Below are 18,301 nucleotides of genomic sequence, written 5' to 3'. Positions count from 1 at the left end.
TTCGTTCTAGAGCAATTCATACTCTAAAACTCATTCATAATATTCTTTCCATACATTAAATAAAACTTAGTAACTGCTATAAACATACTTTAAACTTTAAACATTCTAAATGTATTTATTGCATATTGTCCTTAAATAAATTGCATATAATAAATGTACTCACCTGGCTTGCCTTGCTTTGATATCCAAAACGCACAAACTGCTACTCCGGAACTTGACCTTTGCCTTTAACTTTACTTGACTCAGGAGCTTGATTTCGATCTATTCCATATCCATTATATACATGTATAATATCAATTCTTAGTATAATTCCTAACAATTATATTTAAACATTACTCAAAAGTACCTATTAGTAACTTTTCCCACAACAATCTTAGTCTTTCATACAATTTCCGGTTCCTCAGTATCGATACCCCTACCATGGAATTACTATCATACTATGGTACCGATACCTTCCCATGGTATCGATACCGATACCTTCCTTCGGTATCGATACTCCCCCTTTGGTATCGATACTGATTGAATCAATATCGATACTACGCAGCTGATTCATCCTATTTTTAACTTATAGTATCGGTACTGTTCTATCTTTATCGATACTCGTGCCCATATTTTCTAGTTTTTAACCAGATTATTACACAAATCAACAATCTTAGTCTTTCATACAATTTCTGGTTCCTCAGTATCGATACCCCTACCATGGAATCGATACTATCATACTATGGTACCGATACCTTCCCATGGTATCGATACCGATACCTTCCCTTCGGTATCGATACTCCCCCTTTGGTATCGATACTGATTGAATCAATATCGATACTACGCAGCTGATTCATCCTATTTTTAACTTATAGTATCGGTACTGTTCTATCTTTATCGATACTCGTGCCCATATTTTCTAGTTTTTAACCCGATTATTACACAAATGAGGTCAAATTTCGTTAGGATTACATCTCATAATGCTACCAAACTCTTCATTACTTATGCATACTAATTTTCCCTCATTTAGATACTTAAAACATTTAGTATCTCTCAAGATCATTTGCTTCTAAGAATCACACCAAAATTTCTATCTTGTTTTTAAACTCATCCAATGTTTCTAATCTCTCAATTAGCTCTTTAACAAGTCAAATCTACCAATCTCAAGATCATTTGCTTCTAAGAATCACACCAAAATTTCTATCTTGTTTTTAAACTCATCCAATGTTTCTAATTTCTCAATTAGCTCTTTAACAAGTCAAATCTACCAATAAGCATCAATAAACACTCATATATTAACATATCATTTAAAAACCCATTTTATAAAATCCCCATTATTTCCCTTATATCTTCATTTTAATCCCATCTAATCCTTTCTTATGCATATATATATCACTTAATGTTACCAAAGCAAACCCATAATTTAAAGAAAACACTAGTTAATGGGAATTTACCTTATGCTAGAGAGGAGAGCACACCAATGTGAAGAAGAAGAATAAGAAGTGTAGAATTACTTTACTTTCCTCTTTCTTCCTATTTAAAATCTCTATCTATTTTTAAATTCATTTTCCTCTTAAAAGACCAAAGTGCCCTCTTAACTTATCTATTGATACAAATTAGTCTAAACACTATTCCAAATCGTTTTTCTCATCTTTGACCACATATTCAATTTTAATCTTAAATTTTCAAATCTTTTCGATATAGTCCCTGGTTTGATATTTGGGATATTACAGTCTATACCTATAGTTAAAAAATAAGGTAAAAATTCTGGTAAGATTAACAAGCGATGAGTTTAATGAGTAAAGAGTCGAGTTGAGCAACAAGTTTTTATGAGCATGAGTCGAATAAAATTTTAACAAACTTAATGAGTAACAAGTTGAGTCAAGCAATAAATTTTTTTAACAAGTACGAGTCGAACACTATCCAACTCGCGATCACTCGCTTGATAAGAATCTCTAGTTCTTAACTTGGTTGGATTGCAGCTTCATTTAAAAGAAGAATTAGACTGAATGATATCAAATTTTATTTTTAATATTTGTTTAAATAATTATTTTAGAAAACACATATAGATTGGTCAAGTTACTCATCATTAGTCCTCGTATTATTTAGATCATGAATTATGTATACACTAGAAACACCCTCGTTCCTTTCTTTAAAGTCCCTCTTCCCTTCCTCTAAATATAATTAATTCTGTTGTAAGAAGCTTTACTTGTTATTAAGGAGAGTTATAATTGTTGGGAGGAGCGGTATAAGGATAACAATAATGAGGACGATAGCAGCAATGATTGCCATGCACATCCATTTCCTCGAGCTCTTCTGCTCTTCCCTAGCTTCCACCAGCTGTTCGGTCCCTCGCCTCACGAAGGAACTCGCTTTCGCTACGTTGCTCTCGATGTCGTTGAGTTGTTGGCCCTGAGCTTCTACTAGCGCCGCCATGTCCAGGAATATCTGGTGCAGCTCTATCAAGTTCTTCTCTATCTCCTTCACCGCATCGTGCCTTTCTTGAATCTCCGAAATGGTGTCCATAATCTGACCGCTCCCTTGTTCTTGGATTGCCCTTTGTAGGAAGCTTTCACTTTCGCCGCTCGATATCAAGTTCTCGATCGTTTCCTCGTCGGGTTTCTCTCCGGTGATGGTGAAGTACCGACGTTATACTGTTTCTTTATACTCCGCCTGCATCCTCGCCCTTAGTGCTTGAAAACCATCCATCATATCCTTCGGTTTCTTCCCCAACCCACTGACAACCGAGGTCCGGGTTCTATCCGTAGACGAACCGGGACCGCAACCGGGAACGTTCCGACTAGCCGCTTTCGAGCGTTCCAACCCTTCGAGCTTCCCTTTGATGATTTTGACCCGTTTAAGCACCTGTTCGACATCGGCGTCCATTCGGGAACGAAGCTGCTTCATGGCGTTGGCGCTGTGGGCAGTTTTGCATTCCTCGTTGGCTTCCTGTAATGCCTTGTACAACTTTTCGACGCCTTTCATGTCTTCCTTGACGTTCTCGACTTCTTCGAAGACCTTATCGAGGTCTGCGCTCTCCGTTCCGGCTTCCATTTCGTCCAGGTAAGCCTGTTCCTTCAGGTCCGTATATTTCTTGAACGAACTCGAGATTAAGTCATTCAACTTATCACTCTTGAATTTCATTTGTTCGTGTTAATATGGCTGAATTTTAAATCGTTGATGAAGCTATGCATGAACTAATCTAAATATTGTAAATTCGTATTTGAAATGGGTGTTTCAATGAGAATCGGGGGTTTGTCTTTCTTCTTTCACTTTTTTTTTCATTAACTGCTGCAATTGCAATGGAGGAGGAAGAGGGAGAGAGACAGATCGATGTATTGACAGAAAGTTGTCACCAGAGTATCAAGGGAACAAATCACTAATTTTTCCCTAATTTTCTAGTTAGGAAAATGAAGGTAATTAGAACGAGTTAATCCTCCCTTGATTGTTTTTCCATTCGATATCAAGTAGCCTGCTTGACCTCGGCAATGGATAACATTCTTTGGTCCTTTAATCCATTCACTCACAATCCTTAGATCTCTTAAGGGTAAAGTATATAAATAGTCCATTAACTTTTAGGACACTTGCATTTCAGTCACTTAACTTTATAAACTTTCAATACAGTCATCAAACTTTTAATTCGTTTTCATTTCTGTCCCTGCCGTTATCTCCCCTTAGTTTTTGATGACGTGGCCCTTAACTACCGTTAACCACCCCCATCTTCTTCTCCAGGTTAATTTTTCTTCTTTTTCTCCATATTATTTCTTCTTCTACAGGTTACTTCCTATTCTTCTTCTACTTCTTCTTCAAACGGGAGGGAAAGCTCTTGTGTAAGTTTGGATGAAGTCTCACCAGAAGCAACTAGTTTTCGGCAGTTTCAACAAGTTATGGAAATGGTATAGTAGATGAAAAGATTTTGTGGTGTGCATATTTGCATGTTCCTTATAGATAATGACTAATTTTGGAGCTTTTTGGGTTACCAAATTTGCAGGTTGTTGCTCTACAAGAAAACAAGTTGACGCCAGACAGAATAGTGATTATCCTGTAGGCTAGCTCTGACAAACGATTCACAAGAGAAAATTCGCCCAAAAACCAGAAAAAAAAGTCTCTAGGGTTTAATAAAATATTATAAAATCAAACAATGCCAAAAAAGCAGTCCACAAGCCGGACTGTTATAGCCAAAAATCGTCTTTATTCGAATTTTGCCAAAAATAGCAAAATCCCAAAAATCACTCTAAATTGAAATTCGAAATAAAATAAGCAATCTCCCAAAAATCCGGCCTAAAGGATTTAATTGACTTCCTAATTAACAATCGGAATATTACCATAAATAGTAAAAAATAACTAAATCTAGTGATCCGGAGGGGAAAACGGCAGAATTTGAGGTTGAAAAAAATGTCACATGGTATGGCAAAGTTATGGCCAAAAGACTGGAACATACTCAAACATACTCAAAACGACACCAATGAGGAACATGTCACAATCAATTCCCGCCTTTGCGTTGATCTACCAACTCATGGTATCTCAGCGCCATCAACGTGCAATCTGACAGCTCAGCATCATCTGTCTCGGATCCCCCTGCATCACAAGTTGTCTGATAAGGTTCCTGAAGGTTTCAGCAACTTGGTCGATTTGCAGTACTTGAATCTCAGTTCCAATGGATTCACTGGTCGGATTCCGAGTAACTATGGTTTACTGCAGTCATTAATTGTGCTTTCAGTAAGCTTCAATCGAGTTTCAGGCATGATTCCATCAGAGCTTGGTAGCTGTTCTAATCTTGAAGTGCTTCAGCTTCGTTCGAATCATTTGAGGGGCAATATCCTAAGAGATATCTCTCGTTATCTCATTTGAAAGAGCTTGATTTGGGTTTGAATAATTTAGATGGTCAAATCACAGAGGAAATCTCCAGATTTTCATCTATGACTACTCTTTTATTAGATGGAAATCACCTGTCGGGTAACATACCAGATTCATTGTCAAAACTATCCAATCTAGCAGCTTTGAATTTTTCTTCAAATAACTTGAGTGGGCCCATTCCTTCAAGTCTTCCAAACTTGTTTAGGTTGAGATACTTTAATTTATCAAGAAACAAACTGGAAGGCGAGATTCCGAATGCACTCGGTTCTCGGTTCAATGACCCTTCTGTGTTTTGGAAAGCCATTGAACAGAGAATGTACTAATGTAAGAAATAGGAAACGTAGGAAGCTGATCCTATTAATTGTTGTAGCTGCAGGTAGAGCTTGCCTTGTTGCATTTTTGTTGTGGGTATATTCATGGCCTTTTATGTTGGCGTAAGAGGCTCGGAAAATGGGCTGCAGGGGAGATGAAAAGAAGTCTGGCCGGTGCAAGTTCGGGAGCAGACAAGGGTAATGGAAGTGTGCATATTAGTCATGTTCCAAAATTAGTCAAAATTTCATCCACTATACCTTTTTCATAACTTGTTGAAGCTACCGAAAACTAGTTGCTTCTAGTGAGACTTCATCCAAACTTACACGAGCTTTTCTACCCGAAGATGAAGAAGAAGAAGAAGAAATAACCTAAAGAAAAAGAATAAAAATAACCTGCAGAAGCAGATGGGGTTTGGTTAACGAGAGTTAAGGGTTACATCAGCAAAAACTAACAGGAGGTAACTGCAGTGGTAGAAATGAAAATACTAAAAATTTGATGATTGTATAACAAGTTTTAAAAGTTGGATGACCAAAATGCAAACGCTCTAAAAATTTCATGGACTATTTATATACTTTACCTATCTCTTAATTACGCAGGTTAAAATTATCATATACCAAATAAACTATGCGTAAAGTACAATATAGGTAATTGAATTATACCCAAATAATTGTTTTGGCTATGGTATTTTAAAAAATTACAAAATGACCATTACATTTATTGTACCGACACAAAATTATCAATGATGTTTTAGAAGTATAAAAGTTTAATGACTATTCAGTAACAACTTGATAAAATTTAATGATTTTTATAACATTTCCGTAAGTTTATAGTCACTTTATAACATTTACGAGTTTAATGACTAATACAATTAGGCCTGTAAATGAACTGGACGTTCAGCGACCCGTTCATAAACTGTGCGGCCGGAAGTTCATTTATGTTTGTTTATTTATTAAATGAACGAACATGAACATAGGTCTTGTTCGTTCATTTACGTTTGTGAACGTTCGGTTATGTTCGTTTATGTTCGTTCGGTTATGTTCGCTTATGTTCATTCATTTATGTTTAACCCAATCTTCTTAAATCAATTTTGGTGACCAATTTGTAAGTATCTTAAAAATATTAATTAATATGATATTCTGATGACCAACTCCATAATTAACCCAATTTTATTTGGAGATTAAATTGAATATGTTAACTCGTGAGCCACCTCGCACATATATTCATTTTCCTCCTTTTTTTTTCCAAACCTAGTATTCACTGGAGAGTGGAGACGATCGCTGAAAGCTTCAAAACAAGTTATATTATAGTGCAATCTGAAGTTTGACAAGTCTGTTTTCATCTCTTTCTCTGTTTTATTTGGCTTAATAGTTAATATGTAAAGTTATTGCGGGTATCTTCACATCTAAAACTCAAGAAAACATTATACTTCTTTCTAGAAATAGATGGGAAGATAAATGTAACAATCGGAAGTATATGAGCATCAGTAAAGAGAAAAATATATAGAATTTGCCAGAAAACAAAACAAAGGTTTCTATGCAATTTTTGAAAAAGAGTATAATAGCGGAAGTAATGGGTTTTCCAGGAAGAACCCATTAATAAGTAGAAAATACACTTTGACAATGAACTTTTGTTTTCATAGTTCTTGACCTTTAGTTGTGGAATAGATTTTAGGTACGTTAAAATTTTGAATGGTGGTTTAACAATAATATCAGTTACGATATGTAGCATCGAAGGGATTTCGGATCTATGTTATTGCCTTGTAGTCCAATTTGTACTGTTCGAAATCTTCATGCTGTTAAATTTTCTACTCTGCCAACGGAAAGGACCATTATTAACAAACCTCACTAAAGTCTGACATTGATGTCACAAAACTTTTAGTCGGTGAATTTATTAGAATAATGTAGTGGAAAATGATTGTTCATATGTAACCATGGATCACTAAGATAAATGTTATAGCGTTAAATTAAAGTCGTGTGAATCATTTAATATCTTTAAAAGATCGATCGAAATATTTGATATCTTCAAACATTTCATCATTGTTAATTAGCTCTTACGCTATTTAATCACTGTAGATTTGGTTGATTTGCATTGTCGACTATTTTTTATAAAAGAACAATGAAAGGTAGGGTCTTTAATGTTTATGTTCGTGTTCAATTATGTTCGTTTATGTTCGTGTTTGTTTATGTTCGTTTATTACATGAACAAGTTATATTCCTTAATAAACGAACATGAACAAAAAAAATTTTGTTCGTTTAAGTTCGTTTATTTATTAAATGAGTGAACATGAACATACCTCCGTTCGTGTGCGTTCGGTTCGTTTACAGGCCTAAATACGATCATTTAAGCATAATTCAATGAATTTTTCTCGTATTCTTCTCTAATGAGTAGCAGATGAAGCTCCTAAAATGTTACTACATTAGCTTAGAACACCTCTTCTCCCCGACAGCTGCATTTACATCGTCAAACTCCACGTATATTAACGTCGTTTATGTACGGTCATAGAAGATGATGCCGATGATGTATGTTTCAATCAAAACTGTGGTGCAGTACCTTTAACACAGTAGAGATTACTCGATAATTTGGTTAAATTGCATTAGAGCATCGATCTAACCGGCGGCTGATGTCGATGCAGATGTTTTAATAGAGAAAACTGCCGAAGGGTGCGTGTCGGTATCTCTGGGTGGTTAGTTCCCATATCGACATTATTGCTGGTTTTTTCTCCAATAGAGCTTAAAATGATTGGTTGTCTAAGGTATTTGTCGGTAGGGGTGAGCGTCTGACCGAGTCAAGTGAAAAAACGAGTTTTCGAGTTCTATTTAATAACTTGGAGTTGACTTGAAATTTTTTCGAGTCGAGTCGAGTTAATTAAATTCGAGTTTCTATTTAAATTTAATTATAAATATTTACAATATTACGACATTATTTGATTCCAATTTAAATGGTATTTTATAACCATATACAAGACATATATATTTTTTCGTATTTTCTTCATATGTGATTTATATATACCATACAATATTGAAGGACTCGATTCAAACTTCGACTCAAACATGAAAATTAATCTACTAATTGTTGGATATATGAACTGCAAAACTACACCGTTAGCACTGATTGGAAATATAAACAATAATTAAAAGGAACAGATTCGTAAACCGTGTCTTGGTATAACCACTGCCTTAGAAACGAATTCGCCCAGATGTGTGTAATCGCTGTGGTAGGCGGACCGTCTCCCGAGGTTAACACGGTCGCTCCGAATTCCGTACACCCGAAATCGGAGTGGACTGCCGGTGGTATTGCTCTTCTTATTGGAAAGCACAGAAAGAATAATTGCAGAAAACACTTTGAGAGTGAATTGTGAATGTTGAGAGTAAGTTGAGAAGATGAATATAACCCTCTATTTATAGGCTAGAAATAGGGTTAAAATCGTCCATAAAATTTCAGGATTAAATCTCTTCTTTTGTAACAGTGAAACGTCTAGATGAACCTGACTAAAAAATAGTCCAGGTTCATTGCATATTGTTTCAGCTGTTATAACTCCGAAATTATATATGTAACCCATGAAATTAAATCAAATAACTCCTGATATTAACAGTTTGTCTCATCTGTACAAAGCTGGAAATCAGTCCAGATACATCTTAACGTTTTTTATTTAATTTAGGAAAAAATGTTTAATTTCCGATAACTCTCATAAACCAGTTGTTATCATTTGAAATTAAACAGTCCTCAGCAGCCTATAAAGATCAGTTGAAATCTTTCACATTTTTCCATTTGTTTCTTTCAAAAAGAAATTCCTCAAGAATTTTCTCTAAAAATATAGTATCTGAGACCACGACCACAAGCCGATCCGAGACGAGACGGACGACGGCGGCAACGGTGCGCGAGAGTCCCCCTTATTCTCTTTCACTCAACAAGGAAGTGGAATTCCATACTATAAATACTCATTCTCAATAGTATTTTCAATACTATGTGGGATTGAGCATTACCAACACTAATTACTAAAAAATTTGAGTTTATTTGAGTTGCGTTTTACAACTCGGTTCGGTTTGAACTTCGAGTCGAGTCGAGTTTATGAAATTACAATCGAAGTCAATTTAAGTCGAGTCGAAAAAATTGGTTTTTCAAGTCTAGTCGAATTTTTTTCACCCCTACTGTCAGTACTGGCCTCTTGAAGCAATCTCATCATGCATTATCGGTTTTTAAAATGCATGCATGTCTCAAACTATGATGCATGATCATTGTAATATCCATACACTGACAGAGCAAATGCACAAGGACCGAAACCTCATCATCTGAAACTTTGAAGATGAAATATAAGTGCACAGGGAGTAGCCAAACCTTGGTCATAAGGGGCTTTCGATCGCCCGTGTATGTTAAATTTTCCCATGCTCCAACGCGAATATCTTCATCTGTAGTGTATATAAATCATTCATTTTTCAGAGATGCATGCCGTTTGTAGATACAATTAAATTCATATTAGTACTAGTTGAAGGAGAATTATGCCCATAAATGCAGCTTGGTATGTACAAAACTAGAGTTTTGTTAAAGCCTGAGTCAGCAGATTCAGCATCATTGCAATTGAATCTATACGAGTACCTTTCTCTTGATGTAGGTAAAAGTGTGCTCTCACACGATAGTTCAAGAAAAGTTCTAAGTTCTGCAAGATGTTTACAACTCACCATTATATTTCAACCCAGAAGACAAAGGCCTTCTTTAATCACTTGTCCATCCTCCTCCCACAGCAACAGTATGAGACTTTAAACAACTTTCCATTCTGCAAGAAATACAGAATATCAGTTGGAAGAATAAATTTCGTTGAATAATCATTTGTAACAACAATCTAATCTAAACAAGATACAATACATAGATGAGAATTAAGAACACAAACAACGGATCTGATTATCCACGGTGAATAGGGAGAAATTAAACAAGCAAGATAACCAGATCAGCATTGTTTTCAGAAAACAATTTTAAAGTCAATAGCACTTTTAGAACAAGGGAAAAAAAAGCTAAACAGATAGTTTTTTCTCATGAAAGAAAAAGTACTTGAAATAATCTTCATCCCAAATACAAAAATTAGAAATTTTAATTTTTACATTGGAGAAATGCTTTTAAAGTTAAAATTAGAGTTTTATAGTAATCTCTTGAATCCGTTTATCGAATCTTTGATAACGATTGACTAATGTTTTTGTGATAAAGGTTACAACAAGAATCAAATTTCAACTTTACAAGTGTCGGAGATAAACAACCTCAACATATGGAAATTTTTTTTGGATAAGTAATTATATTCCATCCAAAAAAGAATGCAGCCAAGGCTGCTACAAAACGTCACAAACACAAGCTAGACGAGACCCCAGTTCAAGTACAAATGACTATTTACATCCTCAATTCTATACATCTATGCCTATACAATTTGATTTTTACAGCCTCCATAAGCCTATTTACAATTACGTCAACCGAACGAATCAAATTTCTATGATGTCTATGATTGCGCTCCTCCCAAATAAGGTAGAGAAACCCAGTCCACGCAAGCTTAAGGACACGAACTCTAAGGGTTTTACCCTTGAGGTTAGCCAGCATCCAGTGAAGGTGCTCATCCCAGGTGCGTGCCACGTATGAGAAACTACAAGCACACAAAGCAGCGCCCCAAACACCCTTAGTATAAGAACAGTCAGCAAAAAGGTGATCACGAGACTCCACTCCAGTACCACACAATCCACATACATTACCAACAATCACCCCAAACCGATCAAGCCTATCTTTTATAGCAGCCTATCAAGGATGACCATCCATGAGATTAAAGAGAATTTGGGAATGTGGCCAGGGAACCAGATTAACCTATGCCAGGCAACTTTCTCTCTGTTGTCACGAATGTTGTCCCAAATCCACTTCCCTTTAATAGAATTCCAGTTGGCATAGGGACATAACAATCTCCTAGCCTCTTCTCTCAGCTTCAGCAACTTGGTTAAGATCCAGCTAAAATGAGGTTTACAATCAACCTCCCAGTAGCTCACAGATTTAAAGCAATATTCCTTAATCCATGCAATCCAGAGCGAGCCCTCATCATCTAAAATATTTCTGACTAGCAATAGGCAGCATGCTCTGCTCCATACCACAAGGTTTCTAAGACCCAAACCACCCTCAGACTTCAAGGAGCAAACCTGGTTCCAGCCAACACGTGCTCCCCTAGCTGGGGTGTCACTGTCCTTAAAAAAGAAACGCATACAAAGCCTTTCAACATCTCTAATAATCCTTTTTGGAAGGATGAGTTGCCTGCTTCAATAGTTAAAAATACCGAACAAAACAGTTTTGACCAACTGCAATCTACCCCCGAAGCTAAGATTATTATTTGACCATTGGTTGAGCTTGTCCTTGATCTAGCCAATAAAGTTGCATAGTCTTTACTTGTGAGCTTCCTAGTCACAAGAGGTACTCCAAGGTACCTAACAGGCAGGTGCCCCAGTCTAAAACCAATAACAGTACAAATCTGTTCAAGAGCATGAGAACTCAAACCACAAACAAAAAGTTCCATTTTTTTGCATTCAAATTGGGGCCAGATAACTTATAAAATTTCTCCAAGGTGCTCAGCACTCCCAAAATAGAGTCAAGAGATGCATAGAAAAAGACAAGCAAATCATCCACAAAGCAAAATGGGTGAGGGGAACTCTCTTGCACTTAGGATGGAATTTAAAGATTCCTTGCTTTGCAGCAGCATCCAAAAGGAAATACAAGACATTCATGGCAATGACAAAGAGGTAAGGAGATAAAGGATCTCGATGCTCCCTTAAAGAATCCCACCAGACTCCCATTTAAAGAGACATAGAACATATGTGTAGTAATGCATGCTTTGACCCAATTACAAAAGATAGAAGGAATACTTAAAGCCTCAAGAATAGTCAGTAAAAAACCCCAATTAACATAGTCAAAACTTTTTGTAGATCTATTTTTATGGCACACCTAGGGGAAAGACTCCTTCTTGAATAGCCCTTAACAATCTCTTGGGATAACAAGGTGTTATCAACTATGTTCCTTCCCCTAACAAAAGCATACTAGCTTTGAGAGATCATGGAAGGGAAGAAAGACAATAATCTATTCACAAGAATCCTAGTAATGGTCTTGTACACCACTAAACATCATGATATAGGCCTAAAATCTCTAGCCAAGCAAGTATTGAGGGACTTAGGGACCAAAACTAAGGCAGTAGAATTGAAGGCTGGTAACATACAAGAGGAGTGAAAGAAGTACCTCACAGAAGAAATAAAGTCTACACCAACAATGTCCCAGGCAGCTTTGAAGAAACCAGAGGTGTAGCCATTTGGGCCTGGACTTTTTCCTTACCTTACCTAAACAAGGCCTTTTTAATCTCTTAACATAACTACCACTGACCATAGGATCAGTAGAGCCAATAAGACCAGTAAAATAACTAACTAACTATGCAGCCATCTCATCAAAAGACTCATAACATTGGCCCTCTTTACTCTTAATAACTCTGATAGTATTCTTCTTTTTATTAGACTAAACCTTCTGGTAGAAAAATCTTTTATTTAAATCACCCTCCTTTAACCAATGCATTTTAGCTCTCTACCTGTAGAACTCTGACTCAGCAATTTCTAGGTCTACTAACTCAGCTTGAAGGGTTCTTTCATCTTCAATCCTCCTCTGGTTCACATGAGACAGATTAAAGATTTGAATCTACTCCAGGTCAGATCTCTTGGATTTAACTCTGTCAGAAATATCAGATAAGAATTCCTTGTTAAATCCCTTAAGACAAGGTTTAAGTCTTTTCAATTTCCTAAATAAGCATTGCATGGGGGTTCTTTCACAATGACCCTGTCAGGATTTCACAACAGTACTCAGGAACTTATCATGGCCAGTCCAGTAGTTAAAATATTTAAAGGGCGTTGGTTTCTTGGACATATCCCCTTTATTAGACCACAGTAAACCAAGGCAGTGACTGAAACTCCTTGAGCCTTAAATTCAACAAAGGACTCAGGGAAGTCCAGCATCCTGAGGGTTGATCAAGATCCTGTCAAGTTTCCTGGCCAAAAAGAATCCTTCCTGTCTGTTTGACCAAGTAAACAGAGGACCAAGAAAAGGATTATCCATCAATTCAAGGTCTTCCAAGCATTCCTGAACTCCTTCATATCAGGTGTAAAGTGCACTCCCATAACTTCAAAATCAGAACTTTCCTTAGCTCTAGCAGTGATCTTAAAGTCCCCACCAATCACCCATGAGGAAGAACCCATATCATTCTCAACAATCTTCAAATGATCCCAAAGTCCTCTCCTAACTACCCCATTATTACTACCATAGATGGCAGTGATACCAGTCATATGTCAATGAACAGTACCAAATATTATAATGGCCTGATCACATTTCCTCAACACAGTAAGCAAAAGATTCTTCCTCCATAAAATCCAAAGCCTACCTCCTTCAACAGAATCATAGTTCTCTGCAATGTTCAATCACTAGACAAAGAGGAAATAAACTTGGCATAATTATCACTCCTAATCCGAGATTCCATAAGGCACATGACATCCACTTCAAAAGAAACCAATCTTCTTAAAACCTTCATCTGCTTTATGGGGTTATTAATCCCCCTAACATTCTAAAATCCAACAATCATAAAAAAGAGACAGAATGAGCACCACTACCAGAGCCTAAGCTCACCACACTACTTTTGGCTTTATTAGAATGGTCCTTTTTCTTAGCCTTTATCTCATTAAGCAACACGACTACTCCCATAGAAGCCACACGAGCCTTCCTAGGACCTTCTGCCAAATTATCAACCTTGTCAGAGGAACCATCAGAATCCTTTTTCTTACCCCTAATCTTCTTTTTTATTGAGTCTTGGAGAGAAGGGAATCACCAGGTTTAATCTCCTGTGAGACAGCTAACCCAATTCCCTCAGCAACAAGAATAGTACCACACTGACTAAAGACCACCTTCTCCTGCTCACCAGTGGTATCTGCCATAATAACACAATGATCCAAAACAGGGTGAACATCATTATTCATGGCAGAAATCTGCCTATCATCATTGATCTCTTGCAAAGACTGCATAGAAGCCTCCATAGCAGTCTCAACCTGCAACTCCATGCTTTCCATCGTGGCCTTGGAGTTGCAATCATCTCCATGAGAGGCCTCACCACTTGAACTACAAGGGATATCCTTGCAAATAGGGATAACACAGAAAATCCTCATAAGCATTAGGATCAGAAGCATGATTACCAGAGCTGACTACATTCTTAGTAAAGGTATTAGATAAATCCTTCTTTCTCCAAATTTTAACTTTTCTAGGCTTCAAAGAGTGCCCAACTCTATGCACGAACTGACATGGTGACCAAAGACTTTGCACTTAACACAACTCTTAGGAACCTAAGACACATGCACTCTGATTCTCACAGAAGACCCATTCAGAAGCACATGAATCAATTGAGGGATAACCCCCCAGCTTCAAGCTCAACACACACATTTGCATACTCGAGCCTCATCCTAGAGGCGGTTATGGAATCCATATACAGGGGATTTCCAATCGCACTAGCTAAGTAGCTAAGACCTTTTTAAGTGTAAAGTTCCAGTGGAACATTGTGGAGCTGAACCCAAACCGGTATACAAGACAAATCAAACTAAGATTCTGAAGACATGGTTCCTATTTCTTTAGAACTAGGGGCTTATTCTGAATATGCCAGGGGTCGTTATAAAGCACCCAGTCCCTCATATAAGAGTTCAAAAATGAGAATATATACAAATTAGGGCCAACCAAACTAATTGACCTGCGACGAGTTCCCCTAAATCGATTCAATGTTTCATTGCAACGAGCTGAAATTTGGGGCTAAACCAATAAATTATCCCACCAATGCGTGATTCCAATCAGCTATACCCTCCTCTATCACTTCAGGTGAGCGATTTACAGTAACAACACCGTCCTATAAATCAGGGGAAAAACTCGAGAGCCTACTCCTTTAAACCCACAAACAGTTTCCGCCAATCTAAACCCAACAACTCCGAACCCGTGAAATTAGAGTAAAAAACAAGACTAGAAGGCTGCGATTAGCTAAATCGAAGAAAAGATCAGAAGCGAAGAAGAAAATCTAGAGACCCATTACGCCAGCTAACGTGCGCCCAGAGAGTTTTCATTTCACCTTATTCTTAGAATTTTACTTAACCCATTTGTATAACATATGGAAAGTTCAAAACCACGTTAATTCGATTTTTTTAAAAAATTTTGGCCTTTGTTAAAAACCCCTTATACCAATAGAGTTAGGGTCTTATAAAGGGAAAAAGAGTGCTCAAAGATTCGTTATTCAAATCGATAACAAATCACTTGTTACAACATGAGTTAAGAACTCGAGAAACTCCGACTCAAAAGAGAAGATATTATTACAATCCAAAGCCCGTTTAGTAATTCGTGGGCTACCGTATTTCACTACTAGAAAAAACCCCTTTAATGACGCACATTGCGCGTCATCTATGGGTGCGGATGATACACAAATGCCTGTCGTTTAAGCCACCGATATGAATCTCAGATGACACACAATTGTGCGTCATAAATTTATGACGCGTATTTATAACACGAATTTATGACGCTCATTGCGCGTCATTGAAGCCCCCATCATAAATAAAGATGACACACATTTGTGTTATAAATTTATGACACGTATTTATGACTTACATTACATGTCATTGAAGCACACATCATTAGAAAAGATGACACACAATCGTGTGTCGTGATTGTATGTCGTAAATATATATATATATATATATATATATATATATATATATTGTAGATTGACAAGTAATAAAACTAAATCACATTTAATGCCTCATAATACTAAATATATATCATATTATATATAAGCAATCCATTTGCATACAATATATTCACATTAAGCCGATACAAAATATTGTAATCATATGTCGATACAAAATATCACGACATAATAAAGTTTGTCACATAAGATTCCTCAAAACCCTATACAAATATAACGGGATTATGTTCTGTCAAAATGAATCATATATAGATGGAACTTTCAAAATATTTGATAATTTAAGCACAAAACATACAATGTTAGTAGGCGTTTCATGTTTTTTAGCACAAGAAAATCCTGACTTGGCCCATTTATATCACTAATCCTCCTGCACAAAAGATAAATGCAATATTTGCAAACACATCAGTGTTGATCCTATGAACATGTCCAGATACGTGGTTTAAAATAGAGGAAAATTTGAAGAAACTTACAAGTCAGTTAGATTTCTTAGTAAACCAAACTTCATTGGCAAATTCTGAGTTAACTGATTGGAGGAGAGCATCCTGAAATTACAATGAGCATGAAAACAAATCATTTGATCAAGGCCAATTTAACAAGAAATTAATAGAAGCGTAAAATATTAAATAAAGAAGAAGAAGGTACCGAGTTTTTCCTTACAAAGTTTCAAGTTCACTAAATCCCCAAGTGCAGGTGGTACAGTGCCCGAAAATTGGTTTGCTTCAAGATTCCTGATAAAGAAAAGCATCAAATATCCTTAATAAATTTCCTTCCGAGTGAAAAAATGAATATGAAAAGTCTATAATTTTCTAGCACCTACAACATCTAATAAAAAACAGACTAACAGAGTTTGCTGTTTTGATTTTGCAATGAAATTTTTCTAGGAAGTCAATCGTTATCGCACCCTGAAAAATCTAACTGAATAACTATAATTAACAAAGGTTCAGAACATACTGATATGTGAGACTGGTAAATTTTCCCAGGTACTTCAGAATTTCTCCTGACAAGCGATTTACTAGAAGAGAGTTGCACAAAAACTTTCAGGTTGATATTTTAAGAGAATAAACTTATGATAGGAGTTCTAAAAACTTACATAAAAATCAAATTCATTGAAGCACATTCACTTGGAATGGTCCCTTCGAGGTAGTTGTATGCAAAATCACTGCAACAAAAAGATAACATAAAGCAGTTAAACACTACTGCTCACGATTACAATTAGTGTGTAGAATCATCATAAAAAATCATTTCAAGAGCTCTTACACCTGTTTTCCCCCACAATCTCATAAATAAAATGAAACTACCACAAATAAAAATCAGATCTTGAACTTTGACTCACCTTCTTCTTTGGCCACCTTAGACTCAGCAAATCTAAGCAAGCTAAAGCAAAACATTACAATGATCCAGACGACCAACATTTTCCTGGTATCCATGAGACTACGAGAAGCGTATATTTTGGGGGACTTTTCAAACAAGTGAATTTAAACAATAAGTAGAGGGTATATTTACTACATTCAATCTCTATGTGTGCAACTTTAAAGCAAATTCAGAGAAATCACTTGAGTCAGTTGAGTTGGCATTTGTATTCAAAGATTCATGCATGATGCTAGGAATCACAATCTGAGAGTTAATCTGTCATTTGAAGAATAAAACTATATGAGTTACTTGAAAGAACAAATTAACATAATTAAGTAAATATAAATGCAAGCAATCCATGGCAGATGAAGCAGACACAATCTACAGAAATGATCCGATTAGTATTATGAAGTGAAATAATCATAAACTCAGTACATTATACTTAACAATCGATATGGAAGGTTCATTGAAGTTAGCTTGTTAAATATGTATCCCCCCATTTCATTTGATCAAAGGTAAAAGCGATTGAGATCCTAAAAGACTGACCTAATCCGGGGAAGAAATACATTGTACAACTACGAGAGAGGTTTTCAGACAGTCTCTTTTGCAGAGTTAGGTTATATGAACCCAAAAATAATGATCCTGTTTTATATACAGCAGCCTAGGAAGAAGAATGAAATACATCGATGAACATTAATTTGAACAAGATCTGGCAGAAGAAACTGTTGGGCAACTGTTAATTGATTTTCAACTATATCTTTCAATAATAGCCTGAGCACATTTTGTTCTCGAGAAAAGTCTTATGAAGAGTTTATGATCAGAAAAAAATGATTTATCTTTTGTCATTTATGTGTATAAAATATTATGATCTTTGAGATTTCAACGGGACCCTTGCTCACCAATCAGACAAAGAAGTAATAAAGAGGCAGCCCTCCTTGAGTTCTTATTCATAACCAACATAGAAGCAAAGAAGTAAGGTTCTCTTTTAAAATGAGAAAGGATGAGAATAAATATGGAAAATACCTCCAAGTTTGG

At 36.2% G+C, this 18,301-nt stretch overlaps 1 protein-coding gene and 1 pseudogene across 1 annotated transcript; one reads left to right on the top strand and one right to left on the bottom strand.

Moving 5' to 3' along the window:
- Positions 1-2,184: 2,184 nt before the first annotated feature.
- On the bottom strand, positions 2,185-3,123 carry LOC120170626 (annotated as a pseudogene).
- Positions 3,124-3,389: 266 nt separating this feature from the next.
- LOC120170625 (probable LRR receptor-like serine/threonine-protein kinase At4g36180) lies at positions 3,390-4,830 on the top strand. The gene is made up of 4 exons (XM_039178554.1): positions 3,390-3,395; positions 3,756-3,875; positions 3,971-4,012; positions 4,570-4,830. The coding sequence occupies exons 1-4, from the start codon at positions 3,390-3,392 to the stop codon at positions 4,828-4,830; spliced, it is 429 nt and encodes a 142-aa protein (XP_039034485.1).
- The last annotated feature ends 13,471 nt before the right edge of the window (positions 4,831-18,301 follow it).

This window comes from Hibiscus syriacus, unplaced genomic scaffold (genome assembly GCF_006381635.1).
Source record: "Hibiscus syriacus cultivar Baekdansim isolate YM2019G1 unplaced genomic scaffold, ASM638163v2 tig00111783_pilon, whole genome shotgun sequence".
Classification (NCBI taxonomy): domain Eukaryota; kingdom Viridiplantae; phylum Streptophyta; class Magnoliopsida; order Malvales; family Malvaceae; genus Hibiscus; species Hibiscus syriacus.
This window is presented reverse-complemented; position numbering and strand designations above follow the sequence as displayed.

Coding starts and splice junctions, on each gene's coding strand:
- LOC120170625 (XM_039178554.1), top strand. Junction 3,876..3,970: donor TTCAACAAGTTATGGAAATG/GTATAGTAGATG, acceptor CCAAATTTGCAG/GTTGTTGCTCTACAAGAAAA. Junction 4,013..4,569: donor AGTTGACGCCAGACAGAATA/GTGATTATCCTG, acceptor CTGCATCACAAG/TTGTCTGATAAGGTTCCTGA.